At 36.6% G+C, this 23059-nt stretch overlaps 1 protein-coding gene and 1 pseudogene across 1 annotated transcript in view; one reads left to right on the top strand and one right to left on the bottom strand.

The window, feature by feature from the left end:
• Positions 1-23059, bottom strand: part of FNDC1 (fibronectin type III domain containing 1) — a 117630-nt gene that overhangs the window by 30250 nt on the left and 64321 nt on the right. The window contains 10 exon segments of the mRNA XM_051996746.1: positions 2221-2598; positions 4903-5014; positions 6924-7024; positions 8453-9647; positions 9650-11265; positions 12933-13121; positions 15176-15283; positions 20154-20341; positions 21122-21239; positions 22549-22647. Coding sequence (XP_051852706.1) covers positions 2221-2598; positions 4903-5014; positions 6924-7024; positions 8453-9647; positions 9650-11265; positions 12933-13121; positions 15176-15283; positions 20154-20341; positions 21122-21239; positions 22549-22647 — 4104 coding nt within the window.
• Positions 16669-18966, top strand: LOC127562375 (elongin-A-like; annotated as a pseudogene).

Genomic DNA, 23059 nt, shown 5'->3' with positions numbered 1-23059 from the left:
ATATCAAATTGCTTGCCTTCTCAAAGAGGAGGGGGAGAAGGAAGAAAGAGAGAGAATTTGGAACTCAAAGGGTTAAGAATAAATGTTAAAAACTTTTTATATGTAATTATGGAAAATAAAATACTAAATAATTTTTTAAAAGAAAAGAAAGTAAAGGCAGATTTTGGCTCAGTATAAGAAAAAAAAAACTCTATAATTAGAGTACTTCTACTTAGAAGTATTCTATTTTTCCAGAGAATTTCAAGTACAAACTCAATAATCTTTTATCTGGTATAAAACCAAGGATTCCTATTTATTCACATAGGAATGGTAGCAATCAACCTCAGATCCTTTTTGCTTGGTTTCTTTGATTCTGTGACTCTGATTCAAGGTATTCCACTTTCTTTACAAGTATTCCACTTAAAGTTAATTGCTCAGAAAACCAAGTAAATAAAAAGGAATAAGGACAACAACTGGTCCTGACATCTCAGTGAAATTTAGGAAGCCCCAGTGACTAACTTCTACCAATGAATACTAGTACTGGAAAGGTTAAGTGATTTGCCAGTATATATCAGGTTCTTAAGGTCAACTCTCTATCTACTCCACCACTACCTGTGTGTGAGAAAATTTACACAAAAATGTCCTTCATAGATAGAATCAAAGATTTAGAATTGGAAAGGACCTTAAAGCTCATCTAATCCAACCCTTTGATTTTACAGATGAGGAGAATGAGAACTAGAGAGTCAAAGTCACATAGAGAGTAAATAGCAGGGTTCAAATTTAACTCCAGGTTTGTCTGATTCCAACCAAATCCAGCCCTCTTTGCCCTGCAAAAATCAAAACCTCTCTAATATGGCATTTGTTGTTCAGTTATTTTTCAATTCTGTCAGACTCTTAGTGACCCCATTTGGGGTTTTCTTGGCAAAAACACTGTAGTAGTTTGTCATTTCTTTCTCCTCACAGATGAGGAAATTGAGGCAGACAGGATTAAGTGACTTGAACGGGATCATATGGCTTAAATTTAATTTGGGAGTCTTTCTAACTCCAGGCCCACCATTCTACCCACTGCATCTCCTAAGCTTTCCCCTTACAAAACACTCAGTGTCAAACAATAATTAGTGCTGATGTTACTTTGGCTTTTTAAATCACAACACTGAATGTGAACAAATAGAATATGAACATGAATGAGTGAGTGAACAAAATATTTTGTATAAAGAATTCAAAAGTAAAATTTGCTTTGTACTCACCATGCATATGAAAGTCATGCTTTCTTTGGGACAATTCTCTTTTTTCAGAAGATAAAAATTTCATTTTTTTTCTTGTGACTCCTTAGAGGAAGTTCTCAGATGTAACATTTTCCCTTTGATTTAGACTTTTTCCACATGCAGATCTGGCTTCTGTGGTTCCCATTTTGATTATAGATGTTTTTTAGGTACCTATTACTGATCACAGCTGTTAGGCAAAAACTGACAGACTGATCATTAAAAGTTTTCAAGAAATGCAGGTGCATGGTAAAGGCGCCAAGTTTCATTTCAATGGGAAGCTGGAAAATTGGGCATGTTCTTTATTTTCATAACACAAATCCAGGATGGACTCTCCTTTGGGCAGTGCAATCTTCTCAAGAGAACAAACTATCAAATGTAACACAGTATCCCAGCACTCCTGTGAACTTACAGAAAAGTGTTCTCCTAGTAGAATAAGCAAAGGAGCAGCAGAACCAGGGATTTAATAGGTGGCACATAAATAGAAAGAATATCTCAACTCTCGTAGTTCTCATACTTATGAAAAATCTGGCAATATCTAGTCTGGGATTCTTAACCTGTGGTTTGTGAACTTGTTTAAAAACTATTTTGATGATTTTATTTCAGTATGATTGTTTTCCATTCTAATCCTGTGTATTTTAATTTATAGATTTAAAAACATTCTAAGAGGGGGTCTTAGAATTTCACCATATTTCACCAAACTACCAATGGGGTCCATGACATACAAAAAGTTAAGAACCCCTGATTTAACTAAATATCTCCCCACATTTCAGGTTTCAGTTTTTCTAGTTCACATGGTTTACTACAAATGATAGCCTGATACCAAACCATTCACTGTACTCTCTAGAGTTTGTAAGCTATTCTGATTCTATTTTGATAAATACCAAGAAAAATAAATATATAGTACTTTATGACAGATCTCATTTGAAATGTAACCATCCACTTATAGTGAATCAGACCAAAATAAAAGAAGGCTTACCTTCTTCAGGATAGCATTCAGGCATACCATCTGCTCCCATGATTAAATTACCATAATCATCCTGCTGTTCAATGGTACCTGGAGGACAGGTTGGGACTGGAATGGTTGGCTCAGGAGTCGTTGGCTCAGGGGTGGTGGTAGTCGTGGTAGCAGGGGTGGTGGTGGTGGTTGTAGTTGCCATAGTTGTAGTTGTAGTAGGACGAGTTGTTGATGTAGTGGTGGGTGTTTTGGTTGTTTTGATAACCTCCAAACCCATCAATGGTTTTCCTCCAAGGCTTAATACAGGTTTATCCTGGGCACTAGCCAAAGGCTTCCCATGCCTGCCCTGACCAAATAATGGGAGTCCATCAGGACTCACCACTGGGGTTCCACCCATATCTAGAAACAACAACAGAAGACATCGTGCAATGAATATGGGTATAAATTGCAAATTGAGACAAGATCTCTTATAGTTAGGTTGAGCCTAAATGATCTGCAACTATACATGCAAAAATATTTAGGAGGACTATTTCTAGGCCATCAAAAACACAAGCCATTTTTGACAGCTTCTGAGTTTAAAGCTATCATTAGAGAGTGGTCTATGCCAAGGGTTCTATGGATAGATTTCAAAAGGTCTTTGAACCTGAATGAGAAATGTATAAACACATATATGTATATATAAATATATACATGTATGTATTATATATATTATATATGTATATATACATGCATGCATATGTGTATGGGAGTATGTCTTTAGTTGCCCTAGTCTCAAACTGAAATTGAACACTTCATTCAATTAAAATTTAAAAATATTCTGAGATAGGAGCTATATACTTCACCAATTTGCCAGAGGGGTCTGTGACAGACATAAAAAGTTAAGAACTCCTGGTCTAAATTTGAAAGAGCATTTCTAATAAATATGTGTCTGACTTACAAATATATAATTAAGATGGGACAAGATGGTAAAATGAATTGAAGGCTTGATTCTGGAAGACTTGATTAAAGTCTCATTTTGACACATACAGTATTGACTATGACCTTTAGTGACCAACTCGACTTATTGTCCCCAGCAACTTTTTAGAACTGTCAACTGTAGAATAGCTGCTGAATTGAATTACGAGAGGAGGTTTACTTACTGGGAGTAAGGATCAAATGGGGCATGGGGGGGAGGGAAATCAGACAACTTAAGACAATGAATAATATAATAATCACATCATATCATGAGCTTTCAACAGTGTTTAGATTCTTTTCTCAGCTGAAATTCTTTAAATTTTTCATTATCATGAATCAAGGGCTATATACTCCTTCAAAAAGGGGATACATCACATCATATTTTAGAAAGTATGCTATTTCTCAAGGACATACTTATAATATTCTTAACAAATCAGATATTAGCTACATACCAGTAACTATTCTTTTTCAGATTTCAGCAATTTAATAAATAACTTATGAAAATCATTGACTTTTCCTATACCAGGGTTCTATAGTGAAGGGGTACCTTTCATGACTAGATGGTTCTGGAAAGTAGTGGCAATAATTTATCAGCACATAGCAGAACTGCGAAATTCAAGGGAAGTAAGGGGAAAAGGTAACTGTGAAGGTTCTGACTGAGGGATTTTGAATAAAGATAAGGAAAAAGTAAATTAGTGACAAATGGCCATTAAGTTGACATTGACTAAGAGGTTGAATTTTCCAAAAGAACAAAATCTTTTCCCCAGTGAGGCATAATATATAAATATCATAAGCACAGACACAATTTCTTGACATTGATGTTAACAAAACACTAATATCATTATGCTGGCATAATTCTGAAAAACGCATTCCCCTCCACCCATGACACTACATTCTCCAACTCCATACCTTTCCACTGCCTATTGTCTTTCCTGCTTAGAATTTGAAATGTTTGAGATTAGGAACCATGTTTTTGTCTTTCTTCATATATCCAACTCTTTTCATAGTGCCTGGAACATAAATTCTGTTGATGATGAAATCATCCTTCATAAGAATGGACTAGAAATGGTCCAAAGAGTAAAAGGGATCATTACTGAAAAGAATCTATCAGTTCAGTGGGATTTGCAGTTTTTAAGTTATAAGCTGGAAGGAATCTTTTCTCCATCTTTGATATTGTTGTACCAGAGACTATATCAAGGCTATGGGTAGAGATTGTGGAACTATCAGAAGTTCTACTTCTGTGACTTTTTAAAAAGAAAACCATACTAAAACTGATTTCATTCACCCAATTATGAATACAAACACACAGAGGAAGCCCCAAGGAGAAAATTCCCCCTTTCAATTTCATACTCAAACTTGTCCTAACTGTTAAGAACACAAGTCTGTATTGAGAGATCAGAAAAGGATATTAGTGGAGGTATCCCCAGGATACATAGGCTCCTACTCTACAATTTACAACCCTACAGAAGTGTGTAAAGCTGCAAGAGATTGGCTTGCCCAGACTCACATACCTAGTATGGTTCATAGTTAGTATGCATCAAAATCAGAACTTGAACTCAGGTCTTCCTAATATTAAGGCAAGCTCTCTATCCACCACAGCAGGCTGATGGAAATAAGTCTTTAAAAAATGAATATGGAACAGAAGCATCACACTTCTTAGTCCTCCTAATCTCTCCTCTCAAACATGAAATCCCTTATTAAAGAATATCTTTAATGGAGATTTTTAAAAATGGGTTAAGTCTCACTTACCCACAATTGTCCTACCATCACCTCCTATTTTAACCCGGAGAGGATTTCCATGAGAGTCCTGAAGGTATCTTCCTTCTGAGTTTAATACCAACCCTCGATCAAGATCCACAACCTATTAACCAACAAAGTGAAAAAGAAAGTTTTGGTTCTGCTTTATTTTTATATATTGATTGAAGAGATTTAGATAAGAGGATCTCAAGAAAGGAAGATCAAATATAAACAAACAAGAATTTTCCTATTTCTAGTGTTCATGATTTTTTTAAAAATTAGGGAAAAGATATTCATCTTTTATATTTTGCACTTTTAACTTTAAACTTAAAGGAAAGATATTTCCCATCATATTTTACATTTTAATTGTGAATCTGCATACTTGTGTATACATTTCTGAAAATACTTGCAATGACTAAAATAATTTTTATACACATATTTCCATTCCCTGAATTACTATAGGAGTAAGAAGTACCATCATTATATTACTAATAATTTTCAATATAAAGAATAAAATGTATCATCATTATAATATTAATAATTTGTCACTAAGCCTCATTTTCTTTTTGCAAAACATTTTCATAACTTAATCTTTGGGATTCTTTGCCATTTCTGTTTTCTTTCATTTTAATTTTTCATAGATTCCCACATTCTTACACTCCAAACATGGAAAAAAATCACTCATTCTTTGGACAAACAAGATTGACATTCTCTGCAATAAGTAGATTATGCTTGGCTTTATCAATTAATCAATAAATAAGTAATTGTTTTGAGAAGCTAAAATAGTTGTTGTATTGATAGTTAAATTAAGATTTACTTATATTAATTCTGTTTTGGAATATACCATATTTCCAAATAAAAATAGTCTATATATAAGTGTAATATTTTAATCTATTCACTTTTCACAAATTTTCAAGAAATCGTGTCTTAGAAATTATAAGATTTATTTTCATATTATCTGTACCTGAAACACTTCTAAAGATCTTTATTTTTTAAGCTGGGAATCTTGTTATGATCATGGAGTCTTCCTAATTCCTGATCTTTTGAGAATTTGAGAGATAATAAAATCCTAAACCTGACGTTCAATGCTTTTCATAATCTTCCTTCAATCTATCTAACCTTCTCTCTTATTGTTTTCCTTCATATAACTTACCTTCTGGCCAAACTTGTCTATTCTCTATCAACTCCTTTTACTATCCTATCCCCATATCTTTGGTTGAGGTGGCACTCCTGGTACCATATTCTTTAGATATAACATCCTCCCCCTTAGAAGGAATAACTCTTTCCCCTTCATCTCCTTCTGGAAAACATAATACTCTTCCAAGAAGTTTTCCATTACTACAGATAAAAATGAATTCTCCTCAGTAAAGGAGAATTTCTCATGGAGCTTTGAATCTCCTTTGATACTGTCACATTCTATCCTGTATCATACTAATTTGTGAACTAATCATGTTTTCACTACTCCCACAAGAATGTAAGCTCCTTAAGGAAAGAGACCATATAGTTTTTCCTCTTCATATTGCAAATGGCTTATGCAAAGTTAAGGGGGGGAAAGTTAGGAAATTTCATTGGTATAGGGAATTTCTAGGGGAAAAGGTTCCTTCTACCAAAGCAAATCAGCAGCTTCTCTATAAGTAATAGTCTTAGAAGTTGCTTAGAGCATGGAAAGGTTGTATGATAGACTAGTTGGACTTCAACCCAAGTCTTCTTGATTTTGAAGCCAGCTTTCTATCCACGACAGTACACTGTCTCTCCTACTGGACCTATAACTTAAGGTTGTTACTTTTTTTAGTGAAGTATTCTTTTTTCAAAATTGTAGTTTATCATAGACCTAAACCAATGAAAACAATCAATTGTTTCTAGCTACAGAATGATTATCAGGAAAGCCAAAAGGAGATTTAATGAAAAGTGCTCATTTATCTTGACTACATCAGAATAAGGAGGACTATTGTATCTATTTTTCCACAACACTACCATTTATTTTCTTTCAATAGCATCAAAACATCTATTATTTGTAAAGAAGTTTACCCTACCCACTTTGTTCCTTGAGGGCCATTGATAATTCTCTGTCCACTTAGTTGTCCATTACTACCCGGAAGTACTTTCCCATCTACATTTGGTCTGCCATTATTACCTATGCAGTACAAGAGAATAACAGAACTGAATAAAGTCAATAGGTCAAGAAAGTTTGGTTTATATCAAAATTTTAAAGAAATACTTCACAACATACAGAAAAACAACCAGGGTTTGAAACCACTAGTTGAGATATCAGGTTGAAAATGTCTTAAGCTGTAACTTATACATTTTCATCTAAAGCTTGAATATGTTTAAAGAGTATTAAAAGCATAATAATGGCTTGATTATTCTGAATCATTGGAGAAGCAGGTGTTCTATGTAAATTAATTTTCCACATAATTAAATTAACATTTTTAGTAAACATGGAATATTTTATTATAACAGAATTTGTTGAACATATGAATATTTTAATCTTTTAAAATTATAAGGTTATTATTATGAATTATTGTATGATATTATAATAGTTGTCTTATACAGTAGATATAGTATAAGATAATATATAGAAATTAAGGGAATATATGGGAGGCAATATAATTGTAAATTGCTCCCATATTACTTAGCTTTAAAAGCTATTCTTCTATCCCTTTTCCTGTGGTTTGGCCTAGACAATATTTTGCATTTGCCAAAAACTTTAAAATGTTTGTTGAATTGCAATGGATTGACTTGACAACAATTGCTACTTCTAACCAGCTGCTTAATTTTACACTGAAGATCTAAGCAGTTAGTTTCCCCTTTCCTATTGAGGTATAAATACATGAGTTTCTTAACAAGTATATATAGTTAGAGGGTTTTATCTTTCCATTTAATTTATATTTCTCACTCTTTTCTGGATAGTTGAGGCTGTCTTAAATCCACTAGATTTATTAATGTATGCAGTATTATTATATTAAGGTATGCAGTTACACTGTATTCAGCTGATTTGCTAATCGGCAAAAACTGTGTATTCTGTTCATTTGTTCAGTGACAATGTACTGAATGTCTTCTATAATCAGGTCACTTACTATGCTACCTAAAGAAACACATGCAAACTTAAGGCAGAAGAAAAACTCCTGTTTCATATTGAGATGATGTAGATAAGTGCACAAAAGACTAAATTCTATCCTCTAGTTGTTTCTTGAACACATATGTTTATAATGCTTCTTTGTTATATGAGTCTTTAGTATATATTTTGTGAATGTATTATGAGAGCTAAAACACAACCCAAAAAATATCCAAAGCATCTGAACTTTTCCTAGTTCATGTTCAGATGTATATTTGCACAAAGTCTTGCAGCTCAAGCATATCTAAATACTTTGAATAAGCTGACCTTGTAAAAGAGTAAAAATATTTTTGTCAAACTCAAGAGCTAGAATTTGACAGCATCATTGGATACAACTTACAGGACTGAGAATATAAATTTTGTCCCTGCAAGAGCTATAACATATGCCATTCATGAAAGTGTCTTATGAAGAGAAAAATTTACCAAAGATTTGAAAGAACAAATTACCTGGTCTGTAAGGAGGTCTCGCAGGATATCTTGAAGGTGGGTTCCGTAATCTTGAGTTTAGCATTCGTTGACGCAGTGAAAGCATGGGTGTGGTGGAAGAATAAGTAAGTGGGGCATGAGTGGTAGTATACAAAGGTGTACTGCTGATGACACTCTGGGTATTACGGGAGCGTGGAAGAAATTTAGAAGGGGCATTAGGGATTTGTGAGGTTCTTGAAGGACTGCCTAATGGTGGAGAAATGGGACGTTTTAAAGGAGCAGAGTTCTCTTCTTCATTAGATCTTACTCTAGAACTTACAGACTTATCCTTATCAACGTTTCTATTTATGTATTTACCACCAGAGGAAGGAGGCCACTTTGAAACTGAAGAAGAAATAGAATCTTCCTCTTTGTCTCTTCTTGCATATTCTCTATCGTCATCTTCATCACCATCATTTGAGACTGACTGATGAGACTTTGGTGAAGATGACAGAGGACTTTTAGAAGGAGGCTCTATTTTTGATGGTGTGGATTGGTATAGACTATCCTTTTTCTCCACCTCGGATACTGTTCTGCCAGGAACTCGAGCACGGGAATGAAAAAAAGGTAATGTGGGTTTTGCATAGGTTTCTCTGGAGCTACTGGACCTGCCAGCTGGCAAAGATGAACTTGAACTTCTGGAAGAAGATGAAGAGGTGTGCCTGCTTTGGGGTTTTTCATCAGCATTTCCAGACTGAGTCCCTATTTGTTGCTGTTTGGAAAGAGATGAGGTAGGAGATAATTTATCTTTGTGACGGGTAGATTGTGTATTTATCCTGACATCTTGGTCTTCTAATTCTGTGCTGTAATTCAAGTTATCGTCATATCTACTTTCTGATTCCTGATGGCTCTGTCGAGAGACTTGGGGTGAGAGCTGACCTCTAGAGTTAGCAGAAAGGGTAGATTGACCAGCTCTTGTTTTAAAGGAAGGGCGAGAGTTGGAATGGACATCTTGTGAAGGGGAATAAGAATTTCCTGGTATGGAAAGCAATTGTTTTGATTTTGATAATGGATTTTCCACTTCCTTACCCTGATGGGCATGAAGTTGTTTAGAAGTAGAAACATGTGAAGACGGATGTCTTTCTGAAGAAACTGCTGCAGACCTTGAGTCCTGAACATTCGTTACCCTTGTAGGTACACTGGATCCTGACTGGTGTTGAGATCTTGTAGAGGGCCTTACTCTAGCACGAACCCCCTCTGTTCCTGTGTTTCGATGACCATCCTGTGTATGTAGTTTATTGGAAAGGATGGTGAATTGCCCTGAGAATGTGATTCAGATAAGGATGATTGAGAAGTCAATGGAGAATTTGCATTTTCTGTTAGGGGCATTTTTCGGTGGACACTTGATACTCTCTGGGGGATTCTTCTCATATGATCTGGACTGGATGAAATGGGCTGCCTTGAAGAAGAAGAAGAAGAAGAAGACAGATAATCATTTACAATAGTAGAAGGAAGTGGTCTTTCTTCATCATCTTCTTCCCTTTCTTTCTCATCTCTATCAACATCTGAACCAATTCTAGGATCAGAAATGTGATGAGAATGAACCCTAGATGATGATGTGGATTGAGAGGAGCTAGAAGGTTGTGACCGGATTCCTTGACTACCAATAACTCTGTTAGGATATCGACTGTTGGGAGAAAATGGCCTACGTTTGGGAAAATTTAAGTTCCCAGAGATAGGCTGACCTGCTGCCAACCTGGAGCGATAAGTAGGAGAAGTAGAATCTGTCTGCCTCTTTTTATCTCCTACATCATAGTCTTCATTGCCATCATCATCTGAGCCATTCCTTTCATCAGGTGTCTGCTTCATTGAGGAAAGATGTGAATGGCTGGGACTATGACGGGCTGTGGATTGAGAGGGCATTGCAGAGTTAATAGCTCTTGCCTCCTGATCATTTTTCAGCACCCGAGGATGAGATCCAGAGTGAAATCTGGTTGGTAGTGCCCTTGGAGTTCCCCCATGGGAAGTTCTTGTTGCTGGCACTAAAAAACTTGGTTTTTCCTCCCAATTTTCTGATGGAGCATTTGTGTGAGCAGGCAAATGTGATTTCCTTTCACCATGTATAAGACTCTTCTCCTGATTTGTGACAGATTCTTGATTTGATGGTACAGTCAACCGAGAACGCTCTGCAGTTTTAGAAATTGGCTTCCCAGACAAAGGGTATTTTGAGTGCAGGGGGTCTTTAATGTGTCTTTCATTTTTATCATCATCATCAACAACTGGATCATTATTAATGTTTTCATGAGATGGGTTAACAGAGGTGACTCTAGAAGAAGGATAATGAGAATTATGAATTCTTGAACCATGGGAAGATGAGGATGATGGAGATGTGGAAGCAGACTGTGAATCCTGAGAGGAAGATGAAGAATCATGTGAATCTATGTTTGTCTTCTGGGATATCGTAGGAATACGAGTTCTCACTGGAGTCCTTCCAGGCCCCAAGACAGAATGAAAGGATCTATTTGGTAATGATGGCCGAACATTTCTCCTGGTATCTTGGACCTTAGACTGTGATGTTGGTTGGGAATCTAAGTCATCATCAGTGACTTCTGTTGACTGGAGATCAGAGCCTATTTCGGTTTTCTTTTTCAGGGGTAGCTGGGGTTTACTGAGGACCTCACTATTACTCAAAAGTTTATTCTTTAAATCAGGAGTTTTTACATCTCTCCCCTTGGGAGAAAGAGATGAATGAATGTGTTTAGAAGAAGGGACTTTTTGTGAAGGCTCAGGCTTTTTAGGATCCAATTTGTCTTTTATATTCATTCTCTGATGAGTATTTGGTTCACTGGTGACAGCTGCAATAGAGTTGTAAAGAAAATTAACCACAGCTATGAGGCAGTAAATGATCACTTATAACATCATGGAACAAAAAATATAATCAATCATTAAAAAATACCAAGTGATCTATGAAAATAATAAAAATAACTTTATTTTCTGGTCACAATAACGAAAAGGAAAGATATACTTCTCTTTATGCAAGAGAGATGATTCTGAAGAGAAAAAAAACAGTAATTGGAATTTCTATAAACTGGATCAAGTTTTAAACAGCTTAAAATAATTTTACTCCTTTATATTTGTTAGAAATATTAAAAGTAATCCTAAGTTGAAATCTTTACTCAAGCAAAAGATCTGTTTGTAATATGAGTAATCAACTCCAAATCATCTGCTTTGTAAGTTAATATTTTGTATAGAAGTTTTAATTAAAACAGACTACCCTAATATAATTTTCAGTGTGTCCTAAATGAGATGGAATACTTTGTCACAGGCATTAAGAAGTCCTGGATTCAAATCCTGACTCTTTCATTTATGAACGATATGGCCACAGACAAAGTATCTAATCTCCATATGCCTCCTGCCATTCCATTAGATTTATTTTAAAAATCACTATTGAGTTGCATTGGTAAAAAAAAGTTTCCAAAATTTTACTTTTACACACAGACAAAATTACATAGTTTCTTCCCTTAGCTGCATATAAATGAGCTGGAATAGCTTTTAATATATATTGAGATAAGAATAATTTTGATGCTGAATTATGAAGTGGAGTACATAACTTGCATGGTGTATTTTCAAGGTCACCAAAAAGTCTTCATATTCCCTCTCCTCTCTAATGCCTGAACAGTCTTTCAAAGGGATGAAATCTTCATTTCCCAATTAGAAAAATGGCTTAGGATATAACAAAACCTTAGGAGCCCTAAAAAAATATTTTCAGAGCCTTTTTTAAGAATAAGTTTTAACAGAGGATGCCTAAAAGTAAGTTGGTGTGAAAGCATAGAAAGGGAAGGCTGGGGGATCCAAAGACACATTTAACTTTCTTCAAAATAAAACTTAAAAATAGAACTGAATATGTTTATGTCTGGCTGGTCTAAATAGCACACAAGTGAAATAAAGCATTAGTAATTACCTAGTTAATCTAGGTGTGGGTGGCCAAATAAGACAATTCACAATTATATATACAGGAGAAAAAAAGAGCATATTTTGGGACCTGAGTTAACTTGACTAACTGTCAAGATTGATTGGATAAACTGGTTCACTGCCAATTCTTTCTTTCACATTTTTTGTTCAGACATAGTTCAAGCATATACATTACAAAATAAACTTAAAACTAGTGTTTTGGTTAAAAGGGAACAAAATAAGCATAGCAACAGCAAATATTTGATCCATATTTGACATCAAATTTTTCATTTCCTTTTTATTTTCAATATAAAATTAGAGAATGGCATCAGTTAAATTGTAATTAATGATATCTTGTGGGGAGAATTCAACGCAACCTGCAGAGGAAAAACTCATTTTTAAAGGGATCACTATTTAAGATTTTCTCCTTTTAGAAATTTCAATGCAAATTGGTGATAAAATCTATAAATCCATCAGCACTATAATCTAAAGTAACACGAGACAAATAGCCAGAATGATATGTGAGAGACAAGAACACACAGTGAGAGAGCAATGAATACAAGATGCTTACTTGTTGGCATAGCGACAATGAAGGCTTTAGACTGAGGACCCTGTCCTCTCCTGTTTGCGGCCCGGATTTTGAAAAGATAGCGTTCCCCAGGCTGCAGACCATCCACTATGGCAGAAGTAGTCTCTCCAGGATAGGTGAGGGACTTTGCTCCAAATGGTTTGAGAGCCGGGGCGTATGAAAGAATGTATTCTGAAATGATTTGGCAGACGGTTGGAAGGAGGAAACTGAAAACAGTCCTGTGTCCAGCAGACAGACTGTATGGGTAGGATGAATTAGAACGTGCATTACTAAAATTAAAACACTAGCGATGCACGTCAAGTCAACAGCCGGAATACAAAGACATGAGAAAAGCTGAACTACTATTCATTCAGACTACCAGACAGGATATGTAGCTAATTATCTAGCAGTTTTATATTTTAAGTAAATTAAGCATATGGAATCCAAGAGGCAAATCTTAATGATATTTGCCAAAAAACATTTACAGTTCTTTTCTTTATTGCCTATTACCTCGTAATTTGCTGTGATGGAAAAAATCAAGTGAGAAATAGCAACTGGAAATTGAGTCTAATTAGTTAGTGACAGTTTTAAAATATTTTTGTTTATTAAACTGTGATTATTTTATGTTAGTGCTTTAGTTACCAAGTTGCTGATTACATCTAGATAAATTCCAGATTTAGAAAGCATTTATATATGGTGGCATTTGTAATATTTTAAATCAAGCTATGCAATGATAATATTACTTCAATAACTTTCAAAAGGTGGGATGAGCCACTAAATATTATTTCTAATATTTCAGTTTTATGAAGGGTATTTCAACCCTGTAATATTATTTTGATGCTAATATTCTGAAAATAAATATAATATTTAATAGTGATGAAATAAAATGCCTTTGCCAAAGAAATGATTAAGTAGTGCAATGTGTCCTAAAATATATCATTCTTTTCAATACAAGCAAAAATTCAAGTTTATTTTCTTCTTAATGCATCTAGTGGTTTCTACTTTGTAAAACATAATTTGTGGTGCTCAAAAGTTAAAAAAAATGGAGAAATCCATTATTCAAAGCCACATTATTAAATTATAGAGATTGGACTCTACTCTGTTGAATGAGAAATAAGGAAAGACTCCAATCACTTGCAAGATCTCCTAATATCTAATAAAACTTTCTTTACATAGTAAATGCAATAGTTACTATGAATTTCAGATTTTGAAACTTTAAAAAAAAGTGTAATAAGAATGCCAGTCTAGGGATGGATGAGAAATGAGAGAAGCTATTCAGTCAAATTCTTTTACTGTAGGAATTCAGTGGCAACTGTGCTTATTGACTATGTACTTAACTGGCTACTACCCAGAAATTCCTTCCAGCCTTTAGACTGGAACCAGAGTGAATAAAATGAAAAACCATATAACAAGAGAGACAAAACACTGAACAAAAGTAGTAAATACTCTCCAAATAGAGAAAATCTGGGTAATGTTGATGGCTTCTTAAATGAAATCTTTTCTGTCCATACCAATAAGAAACCATCTGCTCTATATAACTAACATGCAGTTAGCCCCCACACAAATACATTTATAGCATATGTGTACATGCATGTATATGTACATGTGTGTATATATGCATATCTTTGTAGATAACCATCTACATTATAAAGGGCAAGATTTGCTTACTACATTCTCAGAAAATCTTTTGAAGAATTGAAAAACAGAATAGTTAATTCTATTTGTATGTTTTAAATCAAATTATATTTCAAAATGATATTTTGTCACTACGAGACTTGAACAAAAAGATTATAAATCCATCATCACTAGGCATTCTCACATACTTTCCTAATTAGTTAAGGATATTTGTGGTAAACGCTAGGTTTTTTAGTTCCTCTGTGGTACAATGAATAGATCATACATACACAACACTTTCAACTTTATGATATTGTTCAGATAGATTAAGAGGACAACGCCACAAACATGAAATTAAGACATGAAGGATAACACAAGAAGCTAGATATTGGGAAAAATGGACAAAACTAATTTGGGGATATAGTCATCTTCATTTCCTAGAAAATAATTGTATTAAATGTCCTTCTTTCTTCTCAGGATTACCCTCAGCTGCTCTCAAGTAACCGTGTTACTTTCCTAGATGCTTTTCAGATAATGTGAATAGCCAGCATTGATCAATCACCTGGCACTTCAGGTGTACAGCATAGGTCACTTCCACTGCCTCATGCATTTTTATACAATTAACTTCCTACCTTTGACTCTCCCCTCTGTCTCTGGAAGTGCGTCCCAAGAAGCAGTGACAGCTGTTTGTTTGCCTTTTACAGGACGGACATCCAAGTTTTCAGGTGCTGTGGTAGGAGCTATAAAAGAACAAATTATTGATAAAGGCAAATATTATAACGAGAAAATGACTATTAAATACAGCCTGATGCTGTTGTGATGGGTGGTGGTGGGATGGAGCGGTAGTACTGTAGGGTCTAAAAAGGCAAATGACACATGCTCATAGCCCTTGGTAGACAAACATCATTCAAACAGATGTCATTGTGATTGTCAGTATACATGTAGGGAGCAAGTTCATGACAGATACTTATGTAATATAGCAATTTCTATTACTGCTGTCACTGACTATGAAGTAGCTAAAATATGAGTTAAAAATAATCTGGTTAATAGTTTTAGAGATTCAATTCACCAAACAGTCATTGAGTAATATTAAGGGCTAGCATTTATGTGATATTTTAAAGTTTGCAAAGTACTCTACAGATTATTTAGTTTTATTCTCATAACAACCTGGGAGACAGGTGCTATTATTATTCCCATTTTATAATTGAAGAAACTTAGGCAAACAAAGGTTAAGTGCTTTGCCCAGGATCACATAGTGAGTGTTAGAGGCTGGATTTGAACTCTTTTTATTCAGACTCCCAGGATTAGCATTTATTGCACAAGTGTCACATAGTGAATAAATAACTGAAGCTGCATCTAAATTCAGGTTATCTTGATTTCAGATGCAGCACTCTATGTACTGCCTCACTCATATGCAGCTTGAAAGTATACTATATGCTTAAAATACGTAGGATTTAAAAATACTAAGTCTCATGATCAATGTGAAGACATTGACCTCAAAGAATTCACAATCTAATTGTATATACAAGGAGCATGAGGAAAACCAAGTATTTCCATAGTTGTTGTATAAAACAGAATATGATAAATGTTATGATGGCAGAAAAAAGCAACATGCATCAGGAGTACAGAAGAGAGATCAATTCTGGCTTAAGAAAGAGGAGGTCCTAATAGAGGTAGTGTTTGAGATGGTCCTTAAAAGAAGGAGAGAATAGCAAAAGATTCCATCTCCTCATGAAGGTGAAAGGATGTTCTAGGTGGTGGTATTAGGATGAACAATGGTGTCAGGTTTGGAAAGTACAGTGCATGGCATGTTTATGGAGTTATCAAATGATCCAATTTGGTGGGGAAAATAGTATTTCAGAAGAATAATAGAAAATAAGAAAGTGTTGGCTTAATTTCTTAGATAACAGGATTTTAGATTCAAAAGTAGGAGGAAACTTTAGAGTTCACTCTCCTCATTTTACAGATGAGGAAAGGGAGGACTAGATGGATGAAATATCAATCAACCAGGTCTCTCTGGATCCAAGTCAAGTATTTGATCCATTAGACTACTTCAGCTGGAGTTTTAAAAAGAATAATCCACCAGAGATTGTGGAGGCACCGTGAGCTCAGTCCCAGTGAGGAGGCTGTGCCAGTGACCACCATGACAGCGGAGTCAGTTCTGGAAGTGGTGGAGAGACTTCAGTCAAGACTGGCCAGGAATCCCAAACTGAAGAAGCTACTAAAACATCTGAAGGGACCCTCAGACTTACCTATCACTGTGGACATTCTGGCAGAAACAGGTGTCGAGAAAACAGTGAATGGCTTGCGGAAACATGAGCAAGTAGGAGGCTTTGCCAAAAACTTAATGGCCCAATGGAAGAAGGTCAGTCCCTGTTGCTTAGAAGGTTGAAAGGAATATTGAGCCTGAGGAGCAAGACCTTGAGAGAAGTAGCTCTAGAAAACATCCCCGAGATGTTTTTCCCAAGGAGGAGGAAATGGAGGAGGAATATCAGGAAAGCTGGAAGGACTCTTGTAGCCAGCCACACTAACTCCCGGGAGAAAAAGCACCGAAAGCTTTCAGAGTTTGGTAGCATGTCCAAGGCCTCACACAGTGCTGAGACAAGAGAAGAGAGAAAGCCATGGAAGAAAACTTCCCCGTTGTAAATATAGGATCAGGAACCATCCGACAGTGGTCATGTTCACTCACCTCAGCTTTCCACAAGCCCTCAGCAGTTATCCATGATCAACTCCCTGAAGAGGAGGAGGAGCAGCTGATACCACATCAGAAGGCTGGCAAAAGCCATAGATAGTCATGCCTTTCAGGACTGAGGCTAAAATAGCCAAGAGAGATACGTGGGTGAACACCAGGATAGAGGCCCTGTGAGTCAGAGCAAAAAGCACAAGACTTCATGGAAAGAAAAGCTTTGCTTGGATAAAAGAGAGGAAAAGAACTTTAGTTTGGGTCAAGATAAAGTGTTTCTCAAGAAGAGGGCCAAAGTCTCCCTCAGGAACCAGTACCAAGGAGAAGCAGACATTGTCTAGTGCTGCCAGGAAAGAGAGGGACAAAGAAAGCATCAGTAGCAAGAAGTTTTTACCTCCCTTGGAGGTGGCTTCTATCAACCATATGAAAAAAAATAAAGCACAAAGATGCACAGAAATCCAAATTGGAAAAGACCAAGCTTAGTGTGGACACCTTTGATGTAGGAAAATTGGGGTGGGGGAGAATTTTCTCCCAAGCCAAAAGAGAAAGGGGTGTCTAACAGCTTAAAGGAAAATCCAAAGCCTCTAACTTGGACAGAAAACCATCGAGTCACTTTTCAGGAGCTGGAGAGACAGATGTGGATGATGACTATGAATAGCCCACCACGTCTTTTGAATCATACCTCAGCTACAACCAGCCCCAGAGCGGAAAAAAAGGTTGTTAAAAAAAGGTTCATGCAGAGAAAAGTCACAGTAAGCAGAATGATTCCAAAGCTGATCATAAAAACTCTAATAATGCCATTCAGAAACTCCCTAAAATGAATAGAGAGCAAGGCAGAAAAGCAACATTCTGGAACCAGCTCTGCCAAACTAAAAACAGTCTCCACTGATATGACCCCAACATTACTGGACATCCCCTTGCCTACCATTTAGGCCATTTATCACCTACTTCCTTCTCCTGAACTGATTCCCTCCTTTCACCGAAAGAGGAAAGTCTCCTCACCCCATGAAGAAGAGGAAGCTGGATTTACTGGAGGTGGGATGAATTCAAAGATGCAAGTCTATTCTGATTCCAAGTGTGCCTTCCTATCGAAGATGATGTCCTTGCACCAGCAGTGCACCAGAGTCCTCAATAATGACTCAATTTATGAAGTTGGGGGTGTTCCCTATTCTGTACTTGAACCAGTTTTGGAAAGATGTACTCCTGAGCAACCCTATAGAATTGAGGAGTGCCATCATGTGTTAATTGGAGAGACTGATCAGCTGTGGAAAATTCACTGCCAACGAGAGTTTGAGAGGGAGACCAGAGGAATTTGGGTCTTCAGCTCCGAGATGCTCGGGAGCAGCGACTGCTCCTCTTAGCTGAGAACATTCAATATGCTCACGACAACAAACCCAAAGGCCGACAAGCAAAGATGGCCTTTGTCAACTCTAAGGCCAAGTCGCCTCTGACGTCAGGAGAGGGCAGGAGAACTTTGGGACCGGAGGAGCGGCTGTTCCCCAAAAGCTCAAGGTCAAGCCCACACCCTACACCTCCAGCAGTGGCTACACCTGCAGCAGCGCGGCAGCAGCGCAGAGGAAGGGCAGCCCTACAACGGCCTGAGCACCCGCAGCGCCCACTCGGCTCCGGCAGTCAGCAGCACGGTGTCCTACGACCCCAGGAAACCACCCGTTAAAAAAAAATTGCCCCAATGATGGCCATGACGATCAAGCGTTCAAGAACAGATTCTCCGGGAGATAAAACCTTCCCTGAAGAAGGGAGAGCAAGAGAAGGAAGGGGAAGAGGGAGAAGGAAGGGGAAGAGGGAGAGTGAAGCTCACAGGAGTCTCTATTTGAAGCTCACACAGAACCAGTCGCTATCATATGCATCTCCAAAACCTGCGCAAGGATTGACAGAACTATTTCTTCAGGTGTAGTGCCTGTAAACTACCTGCACACAGCCCCTGCCTCCCTGCCCAGAAAGCACTTGAGACTTTATGAGGAAAGATGTGAAGCCTTGGGCCTCCCGAGGATTTTAAGGTCAATTCAACCTTGTTAGCAAACCTCTTTGTAAACTATGAAAAATAGTTTTAATTAATAAATATTTCCCCAGATTGTATTTATTTTTAAAAAGAATATTGAAACAGTCCAGAGAAGATTATGTATGAGCGAGCCTTTGTACCTTTGGAAGGCAGAAATTTTGCACAAAATATTGATACTCTCTGGGCCTCAGTTGCCTTATCTATTAAATGAGGAGAGTGAATAACCTGATTTCTGTGTTTCCTTCAATGTCTGATGTCATAATCTAATTAGAGGGGTCCTCAAACTTTTTAAATAGGGGGCCAGTTCACTGTCCCTGAGACTGTTGGAAGTCCGGACTATAGTAAAAACAGAGACTTTGTTTTGTGGGCCTTTAAATAAAGAAACTTCATAGCCCTGAGTGATGGGGATAATCGTCCTCAGCTGGGGCATCTGGCCCCTGGGCCATAGTTTGAGGACCCCTGATTCTAAGATCTGTAATTGCAAGGATAAGCTACCAAATGTAGTGGCAGCTTGAGAACATGAATTCTCAGGATCAACCATAGGCTTTCATCGTGGGAGAGAATATTTTCCCTTTTGTAGTCACAATAATACACAAGAGTTATTTATGTACATTATGCAAGTGATTTTTAATGGTCTCCATATGTTGAAAGAATAGCAATTTAATACAAAAATTCAACACTGGGCCAAGCATGTGCCCGAGAAAATGGTCAATCAACAATTTTGTGTTTATATATGGAAACTTGACCAAAGAATTTAAAGCCAGCCTTTCTTAAAGGAGTGTCCTTTCTGATATATTGTTATGCTTGGACTCTAATAGCCTGGATATCTTGGAACTATATTCTCTATAAATCCTACTGCAGGAGAATCTCCCTGATAGAAAATTCAAAGAATCTTTTAAATACAAACCAGATTCTGGTGTTCTTTGAAAGACTGAAGTGCTCCATTTGCCATCTCTTTCACCTTGTGAAATACGGACTGCAAACTCATACATGGTATCTGGAATCAAGTTCTCGATCAGAGTCCTTCTTGCAGAAACCTGCTTGTAATCCCATCTTGCTGATTCTCCTTTCTCTCGATAGCGCACAGTATACTGCCTGTTGATGAGAAACAATTCAGTATTGGCATTCATTCAACAAAATTCTCTGGGAGTGAATAATGTCTTTCTCTTTCTCTGTTGACTTTACAGGGTGCATAGCCCTCTGCAAGGAAATCAAATAAGAAGAAAATCAATCCTTCGTTACATTCATCAGCTTAGAAAACCAATTTAAATCCATGGTATAAATGCTGTGAATTTTGAGTCCAAGAGAGATAGACCTGGCATTTTGGGGAAAAATTCTTCCCAAGGATTCTAAAGCTGCAGAATTAAGAAACGTGATGCAAAGGGCAAATTCCTGCTGCCTATAGAAGAGGCGAGGCAGTAGTGAATAGAAAAGCAGGCACTGACTCCAGAACTGTATCATATGGGAATCCATGGGGAAAAAAACTAGATGGGCACTGATGTAAGTAGCAGATGGGAAAGCATGCTTATCATCAGTTGGTGCACAAAATAAAAAAAAAAATAAATTGCATGCCCCAGGAAGACACTTGGACATTGGGAGCTTACGCTCTGAGAAGAAAAGGCATCTTCAGCCCTGTAGGGCTTAAACTTTACAGTTTACTGGATTTCTTTTCCATGCAATCTTATCATGGCACCTCTGCAGTAATCAAGTAGTTATAAATAAGAATTTAATATTCAGAAGAATGGTACTGAGCACTAATTTATGGAAAATCAGCCCTGGAAAGCAAGAGGTCTGAAAACAGAGGATTTGAGCAGAGTCTCTCATCACACTCAATGGCTGTCAATGAATAAAACCCAATAAAATAAGTGAGAATACCTAGATGCAACTGCCCTCTTCTGTTTTTCTAAGAGAGGATCCAGCCAGGCAACAAGAACTGACTGAGATGACATAACTCGAACACTTATGTCTTCAGCCTCTTCTAGCTCATCCTCTTCTGAAATGACAAAACAAAGCAATTATAGCAAAATCTAGGAATTCTCTGAAAAATCACTATTGAATACAGCCCATTGATTAATGTTGAGGAAAGGTAAAAAGGAAGGAAGGAAGGAAAGAAGGGAGAGAGTCTTATATTTTAAGTGAGGTTGAGTGAAAACTTAAACAATCATCTGTGCAATCAACAGAAAATATAAGCCAAAATAAATCTCTAGCTTGACAGTGATTGATTTTAATTTTTGAGTTAAAGGAGAAAATTATGGGAATTATTTTTTCCTTGAATAATAGCCCAGAAAAAATATGTATAATTTATTAGGTAGCACGGAATAGAGGGTAGAGAACTGGCTTCTGATTTCAGGAGGCGCTAGGTTCAAGTCCTGCCTCTGATATATGCTAAATATGCCATGGGCAGCAGACTTAATATTTCAGTGTCCCAAGCAGCTCTCTAAACCTATAACTTGTAGAATGGTTATTGACCTACATTAGAAAAGAGAGTTTACTCAGGCATTCTCTACATTGATGAAATCATGGGTTTATACCCCGCCCCCAAAAGAGAAAAATTACCATCAGGAATAACTAGAAATCAAAATACTGATAAGGGAGGAGGGCTGAGAGAAGAAAACTCTCCTAATATAAAGAATAAGTGACAGTTCTCAAATCTGGAGAGTCTGGGCTTGCCTGTGACTCAAAGATGCAATTTGCTTTTCTTAAAACATTTTATAATAATTTTGTAAACAAATTTCAAGCAAACACAGGTGTGTGTGTGTGTGTGTGTGTGTGTGTGTGTGTGTGTGTATATATAGTCAAACACAGATTTGGCTACTGGCCATGAGCCACTGCATGAGTCATTAATTGCTTCGCATACTTTATTATGCTAACATTTTTCTATATACAATATAGGTGATTACTAACAAAAGACCAAATGTATAGATCTTATCTCATGCAGTCATCTCTACACATCTGTTCATCCATCCTTCATATTGTTCAGAGTTGCTGTGACTAAGAACCATTTCTGTGGAATCTGTAGTGAAACTTTAATTAGAATAAGTATGTTACAATTGACCTTATTTATCATTTAATGATCCCTTCCTATTTGAGGCATGTAAGTGAACTGTATTTCAGAAATAGGGTCACCACCAAAACCAAGCCAACATATGACTAAAAGGGGAAATAAATAGTATTTTTTAAAAAGATGCCTAGTTTTCTCTGCATTTGACTTTTATTTATTAGGACACAGCCATCTTATAAGCACCAAACCTATCACATGTAACTATCTGCAGATTAACCAAAAAGAACTTACAAAAACTTACCTTCAGTTTTTCTCTTTGTCAAAGCAGCCCTATATACAGGCTGGCTCTGTCCCTGAGAGTTCATAGACTGCAAGGAGACCACATACACCGACTCAGAGGCTACCAAGAAAACAAAAAGACATTTCTGCAACCCTTTTCCCATTGCAAATAGAAGGATTTGAAGGTCGAGTGAAGCTCTGTCTCTATTTGTGTAAGAAGTATCTTGTAGAAGCTAAGAAAGCAAGCTTCAAAGTCAGAAAGATGTAGCTTCAAGTCCTACCTATGATATATTAACTGTCACTTTGGATAAGTCACTTGACCACTCCGTGATCCAGGCAAATCTAAAAGATTACAAGTTATAGAGAAGATATAGGTCTACACTGATAAAACTTTCCTCCCCTAGAAGTTCTCTATAGCAATAAAATCACAGATTCAGGCACTGTCCTCTATTTATGTGGATATTCCCACTTGTAAAATGTAATTCTTTCAACTTTCTTCCTTCTATTTATTCTAGGATCAGATCATTATCTAT

Source organism: Antechinus flavipes, chromosome 4 (assembly GCF_016432865.1).
Source record: "Antechinus flavipes isolate AdamAnt ecotype Samford, QLD, Australia chromosome 4, AdamAnt_v2, whole genome shotgun sequence".
Taxonomy (NCBI): Eukaryota; Metazoa; Chordata; class Mammalia; order Dasyuromorphia; family Dasyuridae; genus Antechinus; species Antechinus flavipes.
The sequence above is the reverse complement of the archived record's forward strand: the minus strand, read 5'-3'. Positions and strand labels throughout refer to the sequence as shown.